Source organism: Ictidomys tridecemlineatus, chromosome 1 (genome assembly GCF_052094955.1).
Source record: "Ictidomys tridecemlineatus isolate mIctTri1 chromosome 1, mIctTri1.hap1, whole genome shotgun sequence".
Classification (NCBI taxonomy): Eukaryota; Metazoa; Chordata; class Mammalia; order Rodentia; family Sciuridae; genus Ictidomys; species Ictidomys tridecemlineatus.
In genome coordinates, this window is record NC_135477.1 from 99,330,177 (window position 1) to 99,349,090 (window position 18,914).

General features: G+C 34.0%; 1 protein-coding gene across 8 annotated transcripts in view; it reads left to right on the forward strand.

Annotated features, from left to right (window-relative positions):
* Positions 1 to 18,914, forward strand: part of Adgrv1 (adhesion G protein-coupled receptor V1) — a 545,344-nt gene that overhangs the window by 219,733 nt on the left and 306,697 nt on the right. For 7 of the 8 annotated variants that reach the window (XM_078044879.1, XM_078044896.1, XM_078044888.1 and 4 more), the window contains 3 exons: positions 304 to 546; positions 9,028 to 9,435; positions 15,614 to 15,798. In XM_078044879.1, the coding sequence (XP_077901005.1) occupies positions 304 to 546; positions 9,028 to 9,435; positions 15,614 to 15,798 (836 nt within the window). The remainder of the gene's footprint in view (positions 1 to 303; positions 547 to 9,027; positions 9,436 to 15,613; positions 15,799 to 18,914) is intronic. The other variant, XM_078044892.1, reaches the window with a different exon arrangement.

Sequence of the window (18,914 nt, forward strand, 5' to 3'; positions counted from 1 at the left end):
TTATTTTGTTTTTAGTTATAAATATTATCATGTATCAAGTGCATAAAATGATGGGTTTCTTTGTAACATTTTCACACATGCATATAACATGCTCTGATGGTATCCACTTTCCTTATTAAGGTTACTTAACCCCTAAAAGTAAATCTAATTCTCTAGTAACCTACCACAAGAATTTTATTTTTTAATTGTATATTCATTTCTATAATGATCTATGTGTATTACAACATTTCTTGATGCTGGAACTGCCCTAAAATAGAAATAAATTTGTAGTAGTTGTATATATTTTTCTCTTGTCATTGTCAGATACCTCAAGTTGAAGTGTATTTTTTCGTGGAACTCTATGAAGTCACTTCTGGAGCAGCAATAAACAACAGTGCCAGATTTGCACAGATTAAAGTCTTACAAAGTGATGAACCTCTAAGCCTTGTGTATTTTTCTGTGGGCTCTCGGCTGGCAGTGGCTGAGAAGAAGGCCACTTTAATCAGTTTGCAGGTGGAAAGAGATTCTGGGACAGGACTGATGATATCTGTTAACTTTAGTACTCAGGTAAGCTTACAGCCTGTAGTCACATGTATTAAGGTTTTCTTCTTTAGCTGTATATAACAAGTGTAGTAATAAAACAGACAATAATTGATAGATTATTTTCTGAGGATGCCATTATAATTCACATTTTATTTATTACACTAAGCTTTATTCTTGCAGCAGGTCAATTTTTCTCTCATCAGTGACAGGTTTTAAAAATGTTTTAAAATGATAAACTTTGATTTTTCTTTGTTTTTGACAGAGTTAATTACAGAATTCAAAGCATCTGGTATAAATCTGTTCTATTAAGTCTCATAAGAGTTAAAGTTTTTTCAGAATGTAACTATATGAGATCAGAAGGAAAAAAAGTACTTGCTATGTCCTATCTCTGAAGTAGTTGAAAATTTCATTCTTTAGAACCTCAAACACTGATTATATTTTGAGTTTCTTCAAATACTTGAGTTTGTGAGACCTCACTGCCACATTTTCACAATCATCCTATTAGGTGACGTCAGGGTAAAGGCAAGGAGCAGATGGGTATAGGAGGCTCACAAGAGCAATGCTGTTAACACTAAGTCACCAGATCTAGTTAGCCCAAACAATGCCCGATACTTTTGAACGTTGATTTTTTACTTTAACAGCAAAACTCTTAAATAGCAAAGACAAGAATATGTATCTTCTTTACACAAGGCATGCTTGTGGGATTAGAGATGGTCCCTCAGCCCTCTCTTTTTTTCCCCTCTTGACTCCTGTAGCCCCAGAAAACCCACAGTTTGAAAGCTATCATTCTAGACAGTCCTATTATTTATACGGTTTAAATAGCCCATACTTGGTACTCTAGACCTCAACATTACAAAGTTTTATTAGAATTTTTTGTATAATATATGCTTGGTTGTATCACTATTAGGTTTTTCTGTGCTCAAAAACCAGTTTTGTGCATAAAATACAACGTGTGTATGGCCAATGAGCTGTAGACATGCATGGGAGGCCAGGCCTAGCACTGTGAATAGTAAGCTGTCCTGCAGGTTCACCAGGTAGAGTAATTAACTTTGTTACAGACTATAGAGCAACTCACAAAAAACAACATTCTGTTACATGAGACCCTAGAAATAAACTGTATTCTACATACCTTGAGGTGGTATGGTATAATTGCAGATAGAAGTATTTTGATTTATAGTTGGAAGATCTTAGTATTTTTTCTTAAAATATTTAAGATAGGAAGAAAAATGAGAGAGAGAAAAAAAGCACATGCTTCATTCTTGCTCTTCTTCCATGACACATATCACTACATGCTCACTACTTGGGAGAATAGAGGGGGGCTGGAGATGAAAAGCAGCTGATAAAAGAGATTTGAGTACATTTAAACTATTTTATACTGGTGATAAATATAGATGATAGGAGAATTGAAGTTGCCAAATGAAGAATCTGATGCCAATATCACTAACATATTTCTTTACACTTTTTCTAGATTTGTCATAATGACTCTTAGTAAGACACATGTTGTCACTAACATGTAGCTCTTAAAGGACATTTATGGGACAATATATGTCATTAATTTCTAGTTTTCCCTACTATGATGATTAATTTTATATGTTGATTTGGCTGGCCCACAGGATGCTAATATATTTTGTCAAATCTTACTCTTGTGTTTCTACGAGGGCATTTTTCGATGAGATTTACATTTAAATCAGTAGACAGAGTAAAACAGATTGCCCTCCTAATGTTGATGAGCATTATCCAATCATGTAGAGGCCTGGATAGAACAAAAAAGCTCAGTTGAGTAAAGAGGAATTCTTCCTGCCTAATAATCTTTGAATTCAAACACAGTTTTTCTTGCTGTCACAGTCATATTGAAACATTGGCTTTTCCTGAGTTTCAGGCCTACTGAATTCTAAATTGTGACTACACCATTGGTTTTCTTGGTTCTCAGACCTTCACACTTGGGCTATTACTAAATCATAAAATTTCGCTGATTTCCAGATTGTCATATCACTCTGAAGATCTTGGGATTCGTTTGTCACCATAACTGCATGAATTAATTTCTTATAATTCTCTCTCTTTCAACATACGTCTATAGAAACATACCCCCTATTAATTCTGACAAATACAAATACTACCTTGCAATAATAAACTTAGTAAAGAGTATTCATGGCAGTGCTGTTATACCAATGCCATTTCAACAAACACAAATGAAAGTGAAGAATGAAATCTGTAAAGTTTTCTAGGAATGGAGGGCTTCTGTTTCTGGGAAGGTGGAGTCAGTGTAACTTTCCCAATAAGTACAACTAAAGACCATCAACATTATTTATAAACAACATCAGAAGACTCTGAAAGCTGGAGAGGAGAAAGCAGAGGAGCTAGAGAGCTGGGGACCCAAGTGGTAAAACAGTGGTGGGTTCCCAGTGTTTTCTTTTTGCTTTGAATCCCAGACTTTGAGCTAAAGGTAATGACATACAGAAACACTAATGAGAGGAGATTTTTTAAAGCCCTCACAAAATCTGCTATCTCTAGTCAAAGGAACAGAAAAAGAGTAGCCTAGCAAGATAGATAGTACTTCAGCCAAATACCCCAGAAAAAAATCTGTTTCCACACACCAGCAAAGAATGGATGAGGAATCTAGATTTCTACCTTGCCAGAGGCCTCAGGCTCTCTGCTGGCACAGTATTAGAGAGACCAAGTGGAGTGTCAGGACTTTCATCATTATCTAGTAGAATAAAATGGAACCCAGCTCCCTCATGGCGTTCAGGGATGCTCTGGGGAGACAGTAGGAAGGTACTTATGCCCTTCTCAGGCAGTGAAGTATCAGTTGAGGATGAGTTTGGAATCAAACTCCCACCTACACTTAGCAATAATGAGGAATCTCCTCCTGTCAACAGAGAACAAGTGGGAAAATTAGGCTTATACTTTCACATGTCAATAATAGAGTACATCTTCCCTTCCTTTGCCAGAGCAATCTCAAAAGAAGCCAACTAAAACAGAAGGCTTAAATAATATTCAAATCTTGTAAAATAATATCCAAAATGTCTATGTTTTGTTTATCAATCATTTATTCTATTAATAATGCAAAAAGACCTAAAATGGAATGAAAAAAAAATAAAAAGGATCAACAGGTGCCTATAGTAAGATGGCAAAAGTAAAAGTATTTGACATTGTAATAGAGCCATCATCAAAAGGCTTCAATGAAGCTAACCCCCATTAAGGGAGGGGCTAGTGGAAGAATAGAAATTATGTAGATTAGAGAAAGGGGAATGAAGGGAAGGGAATAGGAAATGGAAAGACTGTGGAATGAATTTGGCATAGTTTTTCTTTGTACATTTATAGATGTACTAGAGTGAATTTTACCATTATGCATATCCACAAGAATGGGGTTCTAATTAGAATAAAATACAATTTATGCTCATATAACTATATGAAAATGGATTCCACTGTCGTGTGTAACTAAGAAGAACCAATAAAAATCCTTCAATTAGCAATTACAAACATTCTTGAAATGAGAAAAGTAAAAAGTTTCAACAAAGAAATGGGAAGTGTTAGCAAATAAATAGAAGACAAAAAAGAAAATAGAAATTTTAAAAGTGAAACTTGCAATAACTGAAAGTGAATTGATAGTCTCAGTAGCAGAATGAAGGGAGCAAAGTAAAGAATAATGATCTTTGAAGATAGAATAATAGAAATTATCCAATCTAAACAGCAAAAGGAAAATAGATTGAAAAAGATAAAAAAAGAGCCTCCCAATGTAATAGTAACAGAAGATCTAACATTGTGTCATTAGAATCCTGAAAGAAAGAGAAATCAGGAATGAAAAATACTTGAAAGAATAATGACTGCAAAATTTCCTAAAGATTGTAATCTGTAAATCCAAGAAGAAACTGAGAAAACTCCAAGCAAGATATGATACATATGAAAATTAGATACAAAAAGAAATATGGAGAGAAAGAGAAAATATGAATATCTATGGGACAAAACCAACTTGAACAATAGCAGATTTCTTACTAACCATGGGATCAGGTAAAAGTGGTACAACATTTTTCAAGTGCTGAGGTAAAAGAACCATCAACCCTGAATTCGATTTTGAGGAGAAACATCCTTCACAAATGAAGGAGAAATTAAGGCATTATAAAAGGAAAAAAAATAATTTATTGCCCACAGACCTATTCTGAAAGAATAGCTAAGCTAAAGTTTTCTAACTAGAAAGGGAATTATAAAAAGAAAAAATGTGGGACACCAGGAAGGAAGACATGATAAGCAAAAACAGAGAAAACAAACAAACAAACAAACATGAAGAAACATTAGAGAAGATGTATATATATGACTAAAAAGCACATTAAAAGATATTCAACATCATTAGCTCTCATCAAAATGCCTATTTAGAAACCACAATGATGTATCATTGTACACACTTAGAACAGCAAAAATTACATCAGTGACCATACCAAAAAATGCTGGAAGGATTCAAAGATACTAGTTCAGATCACTTACTCACTGCACATGGGAATATTAAATTGTACAGCCACTCTGGAACAGAATTTGTTGGTTTCTTAAAGAACTAAACATGAGCTACCAGATGACCCAGCGATTGCACTCCTGGGACATTTATTCCAGGGAAATGAAAACTTATGTTCACATGAAATCCTGCACATCAATGTTTATAGCAGCTTATTCATAATAGCACAAAACTAAAACAAGGCAGATTTTTTATAAAAGAAAATATCACTCTGTTTTAATTTTTTAAAAATTTTTTATGTTTATTTATTTATTTATATTTTTTAGTTGTAGACACAATACCTTTATGTGGTGCTGAGGATTGAACCCAGTGCCTCACACATGCAAGGCAAATGCTCTACCAACTGAGCTACTGGGGCCCCAACAATATTTTTTTTAATGGGTGAATGGTTAAACTGTAGTGTGTCCATGCCCTGAACCACAACTCAGTAATAGTTAAAAATAATCTATTGATACATATGACAACCAGAGTCACCTCTGCATGATCATGCTAAGTGAAAAAAATCCCCAAATTATATACTGTATAATATCATTTATATAATATTCCTAAAATTAAAAAAAATCATAGAATTGGAGTTTAGTGGTTTCCAGAGATGAAAGAGGGGGTGGCAGAGAGTGCAGACAAAAGTCAACTGAAGGATTCTTTAAAAAAAAAAAAAGTTTTGGCCAGGTGCTGTGGCATGTAATTGTGGTCTTAGTAGCTCTGGAGGCTGAGGCAGGAGGATCACAAGTTCAAAGCCAGCTTCAGCAATTTAGCAAGGCCCTATTTCAAAATAAAGAATAAAAAGGGCTGGGAACATGGCTCAGTGGTTAAGTGCCTATGGGTTTAATCCTTGGTATCAAAAAGAAAAAGAAAAAATGTCTTGATAATCTTGTCTATATTGATGCCAGTACCCTGGTCATGATTTATATTATAGTTATGCAAGATGCCACCAATAAGGGATACTAAATAAAGGGTGCAGGAAATCTCTTTTTATTATTCTTGTAACTGCATGTTAATCTACAATTATTGAAAAGTAACAAGTATGATTTTAAAAAATCAAAATATAATTTTACCTCTCTGGTGTTTCATTTCATTTGCATAACTTCCTGTTGCTTCATCGCCCTGCCTTTCTTTCTTTCTGAATTTTAGGCATATTGCTAGAAGATAAAGCTGTGTAATTCTGCTTTCCAAGAACTGGCAAGATGAGAATACAGTTATGAACCAAGTCACCATTTTGTTATGATGATAATGATTTTCACTTTACTTAGGAGAGATTAATGAAGTTAGAATAGTCACTATAACATCCATATACTTTGTTAGGTCAGCATTCCCATATGCATAAATACATTCTCATATACATAAATACAGGCAGCATGTATTCCCCAATATTTAAGTCTTGATGATATAAAGAAGGAATTTTCCATCATAATTACTTGAAATAATGAAAAGATCACCCATTCTAGTTATGCTTCCATTAAATAGGCCTATAGCTGAACCAAATTTGAAAACAGATTCTAATCATCTATGTTTTAAACCAAATTTGAAAACAGATGCTAATCATCTATATATTTGTGCAATAGCTCAGAGTACACAAGTTCAAGAAACACTGTGAATTTACTTCTTATTCTTAAAATGCCTGTTTATTCAAATCTGTTTCTATATTGACTTTCCAATAGCATACTGCTGATTGTTTGCACCATATTTTTATAAATATAAGAACATATTGATTTTTTCACTTCCTTTAAATATTTGAATTATGAAACAAATTCTACCAGAAAACAGTGGACAAAATGTATATATGCAGTTCATACTAAACAAACACCACCACCTCTGTGAGAAATTCAGCTTTACCAGGAATTTAAAACTAGGGGCCATGAACCCCTGTCTGATATAAGAGGTTATCTTACAGAAAACCTCTATTCTGAATTTCATGTTTAATTACTCCATTTCTTTTATCTGTAGTTTTACTACCCACCATATGTTTTTTGGATCTACCTGTTTAGGAAGTTATGCAAATGAAATTCTTGAAATCGTGTTCTGAGGCATCCTTATTTCATTCAACAATGTTTGTTAAATACCCATCCAACATGTTCTGATTTTTGTTATATAATATTAAATGCATATATGTAGTGTAACCATTTAAAATACAAAAGCCAATAAGCTTTTGAGTAGTTTCCTTCAGTAAGGTTTTTGTTCTATCATTGTTCTGCAGATGATTTTAAAAAACTGTCTTCATGGACTGTTCATTTTTTGAAATAGTTGATTACTTCCTCTTCCTGAAGGATGCTGTTCCCTTTGGGTTTCTAGGTTGTGGTACTTTCCTGCTCTTAATATTACCTCACTGGGAGTTCCTCTCTGATGTCAATGTAGGTCTTCCTAGATGATGCCTGTTGGAATCTACCCAGACTCACTCTCCAGGCTATACTATGCCGACCTATAAGTGTCACCTGAAAGCTGAGGACTCCCAAATTTTTGTCAATTGCCTCCCCTTTTCCAGACTCATGTATCTGATTTTTCTTACTTGAAATCTTTGCTTCAGTGTCTGAGGCATCTCAGACTTAATATGTATGATAATTGACTCTTGATACCTCCTTCAACAATATTTCCCCTAGCTTTCCATCATTCATGCAGTTACTTATTCATCAAAGCCAACTGCTAGACTTTATCCTCAATTTTCCTTTTCCTTTAACCCAGCATTGAATTCATCATAAAATCCTCTTAACTTTATATTCAAAATACATTCCCAGTCTGGGTACTTCAAATCTTTCCACTCCTGGGACCCTAAATCAAGCTACCACTGTTTCTCACATGAACTATTGCAAAAACGTGTGCCTTCTTCCTGCCTCTGTGCTTATTTCCTGTTAAAAGACTAATAAAGATAACAGCCTGAACGCTGATGAAAATATTGAATGAAGTGGGCCACTTTCTTGTATTTTCCATGTTTCCAACCATGTGCCCACCCCAAATGACCCCTTCTACCTCTCATGTGAGCTTCCAGTCACGCTGGCCTTCTGGTTTCTTCTCTTATACTAAGATGGTTTCTTACTTCAGGGACTTTGTGATTGCTCTTCTTCCTGCCTAGAATATTTCTACTGAGATCTAGAATATTTCTGCTGAGATCATCATGTAACCTATTTCTTTACTTCACTGAGGTCTTTTTTAATATCAGCTCAAGAGCTTTTGTAACCAGCATTATCTAAAATTGTGCCCTGACCTTTTCCCTTCCCTTACTTTGTCTATTTTTTTTTTCATAAAACACCATGTATTAATAGATAATTAATTCCATAGCTCTTCTGTTTTCTGTAAGTCTTCACTAGAATAATAGTTCCTATGAGTGACCTGCTCTTTAATTCTGCATCTATATTTTGCAATCGTGGACTATACTATGAGTTTCACAGTTGTTGGCTCAGTTGTAAATAAATGTGAATTCCTTTCATTCTTCCGTGACTAAGTATTCATGCTTCACTTTCTGAATACTTTTTAATAACCAAACTGAAAATATGAGAGGTATATGCACTTAGGACCTTATAACACATTCCTGCATTCCTGTATTTAAGTGTGAGCAAGAGACCAGTTTATTCTTCCTTCTCCTTCCTTCTCTCTGCCTCCTCCTTATCCTCCCTACTTTACAACTACCTCCCCAACAAATTTCCAGGTAGGAATGAAATGTTAATATTTCTTTTGTTCCTTCATACTTATGTTCTCCAGCTTGTGTAAGCTAAAGCACAACTTTTAGTGTGTTCACCTGGGAGACATTTATGGGGAAAAAGCAACATTTCTTTTCTAGTTCTCTTCTTTGATATGTTCACTCAAAAGAACCTGTCTTTCTAAACTCTATTACTGTATGATGTATGTTTATCTCTACAAATTATTAATTAGATTAGAAAACATATAAAGCCCTATATTGCCCATCAGTTTATTTAACAAAAATAGAATTTTATTTTTACGAAATAAAATTTTGTTTTTGGCATGTTCAGAGACATCATAGTTTCACTTATATATTATTGTTTCCTTTGCAGGAGTTGAGGAGTGCTGAAACAATTGGTCGTACTCTCATATCTCCAGCTGTTTCTGGAAAGGATTTTATGAGAAATGAAGGCACATTGGTCTTTGAACCTGGCCAGAGCAACACCATGTTGGATGTCAACCTAACGCCAGATATAGGGTCTTCAAGTCCATTTCCTAAACGCTTTCAGATTGTGCTTTTGGGCCCAAAAGGTGGTGCCAGAATTGATAAAGCATATGGTACTGCCAACATCACTCTTGTCTCTGATGCAGAGTCAGAGGCGATTTGGGGCCTTGCCGATCAGCTACATCAGCCCCTTGATGAAGACATTCTTAACAGAGTGCTCCACAACATTAACATGAATGTAGCCACAGAGAACACAGACGAACAGCTCAGTGCTGTGGTGCATCTAATAGAAAAGGTAAGAAAAACTTGCAAATGGAAACACTTGGTTTAATAAAACTTGACAAATTAGAAAACCAACACAAAAGTTGCATTCTATTATATCACATACATAGAATTGTGATAACACTAAACTTCTAAATATAAGAGTAGAATTCATCATACCTGACAATGAACTTTTGTTTGGATATGAGGGATGCCTGTTTGACACCCTCAGTATTCAATTTGCATAATCTTGTGCAGCAGAAAAAATAGTTCAAAGTCTAAAAAGGCAGAACAGATGTTGGAAGCTGCAGGCTCTTTCTGATTCTCCAGAAGCTGTTCACTTGTCTTTGGCATTTGATCCTCTATTGTTTTTGCAATCATAAACAGAGGACTTGCACCAATTTGTAGTCCCACCAGCAATGTATGAGTATGCCCTTTTCCCCACATCCTTGCCAACACTTATTTTTGTTTGTATTCTTGGTAACTGACATTCTGACTGGAGTGAGATGAAATCTTAGAGTAGTTTTGATTTGCATTTCTCTAATTGCTAGAGATGTTGAACATTTTTTCATATGTTTGTTGATTAATTGTATATCCTCTTCTAAGAAGTGTCTATTCAGTTCCTTAATCCATTTATTGATTGGGTTATTTGTTTTTTGGTGTTAAAGTTTTTGAGTGCTTTATATATCCTAGAGATTAGTGCTCTATCTGATGTGCTTGTGGTAAAGATTTGCTCCCATTGGAACCACCATTTGACCCAGCTATCCAACTCCTCGGTTTATACTCAAAGGACTTAAAAACAGCATTCTACAGGGACACAGTCATCTCAAGGTTTATAGCAGCACAATTCACAATAGTTAAATTGTGGAACCAACCCAGATGCCCTTCAGTAGATAAATGGATAGGGAAGCTTTGGTATATATTCATGATGGAATATTACTCAGCATTAAAAGAAAATAAAATCATGGCATTTGCAGGTAAATGGATGGAGCTGGAGAATATAATGCTAGGTGAAGCAAGCCAATCCCAAAAAGCCAAACTGAATGTTTTCTTTGATATGAAGAGGCTGACTCATAATGGTGATGGAGTGGAATATGAGAGGAATGGAGGAAATTTAGAAAGGGCAAAGGGAAGGGATGGGGAGGGAGGGAATAGGGGGGGTAGGAATGATGGTGGAATGAGTTAGACATCATTACCCTAAGTACATGTATGAAGACACAAATGGTGTGAAAAATACTTTATGTATAATCAGTGACTTGAAAAAGTGTGCTCTGTGAATTGCATTCTGCCATCATGTGTAACAAATCAGAATAAATAAATAATTTAGTTTTAAAAAAAAGAGGACTTGGAGTAGGTACTCATCCACATAGTGCTTTTAGTTTAAATGCCACGAAACAGGAACAATTATCCACTGCTTGTTCTCTGTTCCTCTTGGGCACTGGAAACTTTCCCAGAAAAGGAAAAGCTATGGGATGGCCAGATAACTTTATGCATTCAATTTGGCCTGGACGTGGACCAACTAGGTTTTTTTTTAAACCCATTTATTTATTTACACTTCTGCAAATGATGGAGTTAAATGGAGATATGAGCCCAAGGACATACATGAAAATAGATAAATAAAAAGAGTTAGTACTAGAGGAAAACATGAGAATGTGTGTGTGGGATTCTTACCAAGATATTTTATAATAACACATTTACATATAAGTATAAAAAGTTTTGATCACATGTGTATGAATTTATTAATACTATATTTCTAATATAGTGACCTTTAAATATTTAAAATGTTTATAGCAGGGACTTGGAATATCATGTCTATTCTATTTCCCATGATATTTCTTAAAATATAAAGCTCAAAATATAAAAAAGAAAATTGTTATGTATATAGGTAAGAAGAAGAGGCCATGCCAAGTAGCTTGTAAAGCAGAGAAGTGGTTGTTATTTCACACAGAGAACATTCTAGAAAATAGTGATCTCACTCCAGAAAATAATGTTACTTAAATTTTTTTAAATATTGTTTTTAGTTATACATGGACACAATATCTTTATTTTGTTTTATTTATTATTTTTATGTGGTGCTGTGGATTGAATCCAGTGCCTCACATGTGTGAGGCATGTGCTCTGCCACTGAGCCATGACCCCAGCCCATGTTACTTAAATTTTCTAATGATGAAATGGCATGGGACATCAGCAAGTTGATTTTGGCCAAGACAAGGGAAAGCATATATGAGAACAATGTAGGATAGAGCAGAGAACTTCAGATCAAATGTTTTGTAGAAGATATAAGAAAATTCTGCTGCCCCTTTTCTTCAGTAAGTTATATAAGATGGTTATATACCATTGGTCAAGAATCAACACTGAGGGTTGGGGTGTGGCTCAGAGGTAGAGCACTTGCCCAGCATGCATGAAGCACTAGGTTTGATATCAGCACCACATAAAATAAAATGAAATGGAATGAAATAGATTGTGTTCACCTATAATTAAAAAATAAATATTTTTTAAAAAAGAATCAACACTGATTTAAGTGGTTATCAAATAATATATCTTGATTGTTTTGTTATGATTATTTGTGTGCTTTACCAAAAGGAACTTTCTGTTTCCTTTTAATATGGGAAAAATTGGGGTACCTCTGAAATTCTTGGGTTATAACCTTTAAAGCTTGTTCTAGGTGAATACCTAATGGGTGTTGTGTTCAAACAGAACAAATGGGTTTGGGAACATTTGTTCAAATACCATGTATGGCAGCAATGCTTATTTTAGCATTACTTACGGTAATAACAAAAATTGAAACAAAAAATTGCTATCGAGGGGGGCCTAGTTCAATAAATTCTCGTGTATTGATGAAATACAGCCATGAATGAACCACACAAAAACATTTTAGTCAATAATGGGCCACATTATGGTGTTCCCATAAGATTATAAATTCCTATTAGTATTTTTACTGTAGCTTTTCTGTGTTTACATTTGCAAATACTACCATGTGTCACCTGTAGTATTAAGTACAGTAATATGCTGTACAGATTTGTAGCCTGGGAGCAGTAGACTAAACCATGTATCCTGCATGTAGGTACTTACCAGGTAGTAAGTACTCTGTGATATTCACAAGGACAGAACTATCCACAATGCATTTCCCAGAACATATCTCCCTTGTTAAGTTATGCATGACTGTATGCCACAAATAAATATTTCATTTTTTAGACATAGTTATATAATTAGACTACAAGAATAATAAAACAAAGCACTGAAGATATAGATAATCACATATGGATAAGGTTATAAAACTTAACCAATAAAATTAAAGGATGCCCAGTTAAGTTTGAAATTCAGATAAACAACAACTAAATTTTAAGCATATATACATCATAAAATACTTACTTGCCATACTTATTTAGCAACCAGTTATTATGTGCTCATCTGAAATTCAAGGAATCCTATACTTCATCTAGTAATCTTTCATATATATCATGTTAAACTAATAGACACTTCAACCTCAGCTTCAGAAGTTACAGCCTAAATCTGCCAGGGCTGAATAGAACTTGGTTACATAAAATCTTGTATTGCAGGTAAAACTGTTTCTAAGTTCTAAGTTTGAAACAGAACCCGCCCTACATAATGTTTGTTTTATTTTCCATAATGTATTTTTTACTAAAATCTCAATATCTTAGATAAGATCACACACTCTAGAAGTGTTATTTATTCATGTTTGCATGATACAAATATTGTCCTAAAAAAAGCAATAGCTTTAAATGATTCATATGAAGACTTCTAGATAAAATCCAACGGTGGGGTTGGGCATATTTTTGCAATAACATGATATTCTGGCCTCTGATTTTCCCACGCATGGTACAGTAAAAATAATTTTAAAAGCTGTCAGTTGCCTTAATAACACTATCAGTCTTTTAAAACCCTTCTGGATTTGATATTACAATTTTAATTTTACCAGATTTAGATTTCCTGGCAATTGGAGGTTAATAAAACATGAGTCAGGAGGTCTAATTTTGTGTTCTGGAAAACTTGAAAGAGCAAATGAATAATTTGTTTTGTGGAAGTTTGGTAGACCATCTCCCATTTCCAATGGTTGCTTCTTTTATTTTTAACCCTGACAGGTTTTTAATTTTTTCCCATGGTTGTTTTAAGTCTTCTGCTTGTTTTTAAATCAATTTCTATAATTTGGGTGTTTCTTTTGTATCTGTTTATGTAAAATGTCCTTAAAAAGCCAGACTGTTTATTTTTTATCACACACACTTTATGCATTTGATGCCAAGATTATTTTGTACCTATTATTTATAATAGTACTCACTGGCTTAGATTTCAATCTGTATTTTACTGACTGATTTTGTATTTTATAATTGCAATAATTTTAACTAAGTTGTCTGTGACCTGAGTCAATCTGTGTTGTTTTTCGACAAGCCTGTGGGGGATTTGGGGAGTGAGTGCAGGTATCTGTCAGGAACACCTCCTGGGTTTGGCCAGTCACCAACCCTGTGTTCTGGCTGAATTAAGTTATTTTCTTTCTGAATCAGTTTCTTTCCCTGGAAATGAAACAAAGATCATACTGGGACTTTCCTCAGAGGATTCTTGTGAAGATTAAAGAAGTTAACATAAAGTTATAAGAACTCTGAAGTGCCCACAATAACCAAGCATTATATAAATGGCCTTTTTGTTTTATTTTGTGCATTCTACTAAAAGGAATTGTTTCCCTTGAACATGGATAACAGTTTGAAAAACTCTAGAAATTTTGGATCATAACTTTTAGTTCTTAAAATTATGTACCTGTGTCTCTGTTGGCTTCTGGCATTTCATTTTCAGAAATGCCTCATGTCAGATTGAATTTTTGTTTCTCTGTTACTATGTTTTTTTTTCCTGATTTCTAGTATGACTTTTTTTTAATATTTAAAAAAAATCACTCAGATATGTCTGGTGTTTTTTGTTTTCTTAATTTCCTCTGATTGAAAGTAATCTCTGAACTTTTAGACAGGAGTGTCTCTTTAGCTTATTAAAGAACTGTGGTAATTTTTTTTTCTTTTATCTGTTCTTTCGTATGCTTGTCTGAGGGATTTTTCCTACTTGTCTGTTACTTTTTCTTTGAGTTCTAGGAGAGTTTCTTGAGCTTATTTTCCATTTGTTATGACCAGTTTGCTTGTTTCAGTGTCCAATCAGCTGTCCTTTCATCTTCCTTTGTAATTTCCTCATTGTTAAATTGTTATTCTGTTCCTTTTGTTGTATTTCCCCTGTGGATTATTCTGCATTCTGCCTTCCTATCTTTGAGGTGGCTACTATAAATTCAGATCTTGAGTTCTTCTTTGAGCTTGGAATGTTACTAAGTCACACACACACACAAAAAAAAAAATATGGAGAACTCCCTCATGAGCTCCTTTAGCAGGAGAAACGGATTAGTCATTTCAAGGCTAATATAAGTTTATGTGCAAGTTGATAATGTATGTTGGCAGGAAGAGCATAATGTAGGATATAGAGAAAGTGATGACTTGGGGTTTAAAAAATTAACAGGAACTTATTAGATATATTAAAATAGAACAAAATAAGTCAGTGGCTTCATACCATTGCTTAGGTATTAGTTGAGATGTGGGCTCCCTCATTCTGGCAAGGAAAAACCATGAAGGTGATTTTCCCCCCTATTTTTCTTATTCCTCCAATAATGAATAATGTAGTCTTCCAAAGTAGGAAGAGTCATACTTTCTGAAAAAGACAAGGATGCCAGGTGGTTTTGAGTACTATTGGTTGAAAATAATTTCTTGATTTGATTATTAGAATTTAATGACATATGGTAGCTTCTGTTAATTGAAAAACAGACAAAAATAATCCTACTTCCATTATGAAAAAATATTCTCTGGGCATTTATTTCTTTATATGCTAGTCAAAAGAATGTATGTTCTTGAGGGTGGTGTAAAAATGGGACTTGTTTTAATTCATCAGGCTAACTATTGTAGTTAAGTGATCCAGGTGACCATTTGGGCTATTAAAGATTAAATAGAAAATATTTTAGCTATTGTGTCTTTTTTAAAATTAAATGTTTATTTTTGCATTTTAAAGCACAAATGTATGTATTTGAAATACCAGTTTCTCTTAAATGCTTCATAGGTTCATGTTTGTAAACATTAACAACTGTTAATAAAGATTTTATGTAGTATGTAGATGACATGTAATTTAAGAAGTTTATTTTTGAAGTATATATTTTATACTTGAATTTTTTCTAGATAACTGTTGAAGGAAAAAATCAAGTTTTCAGTATCAAAAGCAGAACTCTTTTCTATGAGATTCTTTGTGCTCTTGTTAATCCAAAGCGCAAGGATACAAGAGGATTCATCCACTTTACAGAAGTGACTGAAGATTTTGCCTTTTCTCTGCTGACCGATGTTACCTGTGGCTCTCCTGGTGAAAAGTAAGTATCTTCTAATACATCAATAGTACCTTACATGCATTTCTTCACTGTTTACCAAGCAACATGTGATGCAAATTGACATTGACATGATGTAACTCAGAATTATTTGGCCAATGCATTGTACCTGTTTGGCAAATTAAGCGAATTGTTTGAAAAAAGCCTAACAGTTCCATGAAGAAAAATGAATGAGTACTGTTAGCAATATATTCTTATTATTTCAAAGTGTGTTTTAAAAGTTGTAAACAGCCATGTCTTCAACTTTTATGTATTCAGTGAATAGAAGATACACTCTGAATAGGACCATAAAAAGGAGAGCTGATTCTGAACTTTAGGAGTCTTTTTTATTAATATCTTTATTAATTTTATTTTCGTCTGATACTAAGGATTGAACCCAGTGCCTCACACATGAGAAGTGAGTGCTCTACCATTGAACTCTATAGCCCCAGCCCTAGGAGTGTTTTGATATGCTACTACTTGTGCTTCCAAAGACAGCTCTTATACTCTTTTGAACTTCAGGCTGGAGTGTCATGGCAAGAAGCTAGCCAGAGGAGAAGGAAAAAATAAAATACAGTGCATTTAGAGACCTAAAAAATGTTTTATTTTGTTTGACAATATAAAAGTGGCCGATAATAGAACATGCCTGGAAATTGAAATTCAACTTGATTTTCACAGAGGAAATAGGATCTAGAATTATATTTCAGAGAGATAGTAACAAAAACAGCATGGCATTGGCACCAAAACAGGCATGAAGACCAATGGAATAGAGCAGAAGACATAGAGACAAATCAAAGTAAATACAATTTTCTGATACTAAGATAAAGGTGCCAAAATATATGTTGGAAAAAAGATAGCCCTTTTAACAAACAATGATGGGCAAACTGGAAGTCCATATGTAGAAGAATGAAACTAGACTCTTACCTCTCACCCTGCACAAAAATTAACTCAAAGTATAACAAAGAACGAGGAATTAGACTAGAAACCCTGAACCTGCTAGAAGAAAATGACTTCCCTAACAGGACTCCTAAAGTGCAAGAAACAAACTAAAAATATCAATAAATGGGATGGTATCAAATTAAAAGGCTTCTGCTTCAAAGGGAAACAAGAGCATGAAGAAGGAGCTTACAGAATGGAGGAAGATCTTTTCTACCTGCTCCTCAGGGTGTTAATATCCAGAATATGCAAAGAACTCAAAACACTTAACACCAAAAAATCCAAATAACCCAATTAATAAATGGGCAAAAGAATTAAACAGATACTTTTCAAAAGAAGAAATACAAATGGTCAACAAATAAATGAAAAAAATGTTCAACATCTCTAGCAATTAAGGAAATGCAATCAAAACTACATTGAGATTTCATCTAATTCCAGTCAGAATGGCAATTATCCAGAAAAAATTATAAGTGTTGGTGAGGATGTGGGGGAAAAGGTACATTCATACATTGCTGGTGGGACTGCAGATTGGTGCAACCACTTTGGAAAACAGTGTGGCAATTCCTTGAACAACTAAGAATAGAACCACCATACGACCCAGCTTTCCCACCCCTCAGTATATGTCCAAAATATTTTAAATCAGCATACTATAGTAATGCGACATATTAATGTTTGTAGGAGCACAATTCATAGTAGTCAAACTAAGGAGCCAACTTAGATGACTTTCAATAGATGCATCAATAAAGAAAAGGTGGTATATATACACAATTGGGTGGTATATATATATATATATAATTGTGTACATATACACAATACTCAGCCATAAAAAAGAATGACATTATGGTGTTTGCCGGTAAATGGATGGAACTGCAGTAAGACAGACTCAGAAAGTCAAGAGTTGAATGTTTTCTCTGATATGTGGAAGCTAATAGAAAATAAGGGTGAGGGATTTTAAAAAAAAAAAAAAGGAGAAAGAGAGAAAGGAGAGAAAAAGTAAGACAAATTTCATCAAAATATAGGAGACATCAGTAGAGTTGAGATTGAGAAGAGGATTTAAAAGGAGGAAGAGATGGGAAAAGAGAAGAACAGTGGAATGAGTATGACTGAGGTTTCTTATGAGCGTGCATGGATGTGGCATGGTGGTTCCTAGCACTGGGTGTATTCACAGGATGCTAATTTAAAAAAAAAAGTAAACTCTAAATGGATTGAAAAAGAATAGGTGGAGTAGAGGGAGCAGAGGTGGGGAGTTCTGGGGACTGAATTGGAGCAGGTTCTGTTCCATGCTTTTGTGATTATGTCAGGGTATATCCTGGTGTTGTATGTGACTGAAAAGAATAAAACAACAATAACCATTATTTAATGAGTGACATCTGCTTAAGACTAAGTTTATGTAAACCTTTTATCAATTTTATTATTTATTCTCAATGAATGCTGTCATCAGTGTTTATTACATTGAAATTTAGAGATACTCTGAAGACTACATTTAAAAACTCATATAATAATTTAAATCATCTCTTTATTTATAGGTCCCTTTATGAACTCTGGCAGGTTAACTAAAATACCAGTTGAATACCTAAAACTTTTAATGTTAGTTTTTAAGTCCCAGGACATGCAAAGTTAAAAGAGATGGTTAATACAGACATAAAAACGTTTGTGGTAGCCTTTTTATCAAGGAGAGCAAGATATAAATAATAACATAAGTGATCTTAACTGTACACCTCTGCTCTAATCTTGACATAGTTTTGCATTGAAGAATATGAGTGAATTATAATATTGAAACATTATAACATCATAATATTGAAATTTATATAAGGTTCAACTTAATCCTCACCAAAGGTTACACACACACACACACACAACACACACATATATGGAGAGAGAGTTTAATATATAATAGTTACATATATATGTTATAAAGTATAGTGTATATATATACACTATATTTTAATATAGTTCTTTTAAATGTTTTTGTTAGTTCATTGTAACCCATAACAATTAGTTCATTTTGACACAGTCATACATGCATGGAATATAATTTGCTCCATTTTAATCCCCAGTATACCTCCCCTCTTCCCTCCTCCCATTTTTCATCCTCTATTGTACTGGCCTCCCTTCTATTTATTTATTTTTTCATTGGTCACCAGTCTATGATGAAGTATGGACTCACTTCCAGGGCTACTTGACCC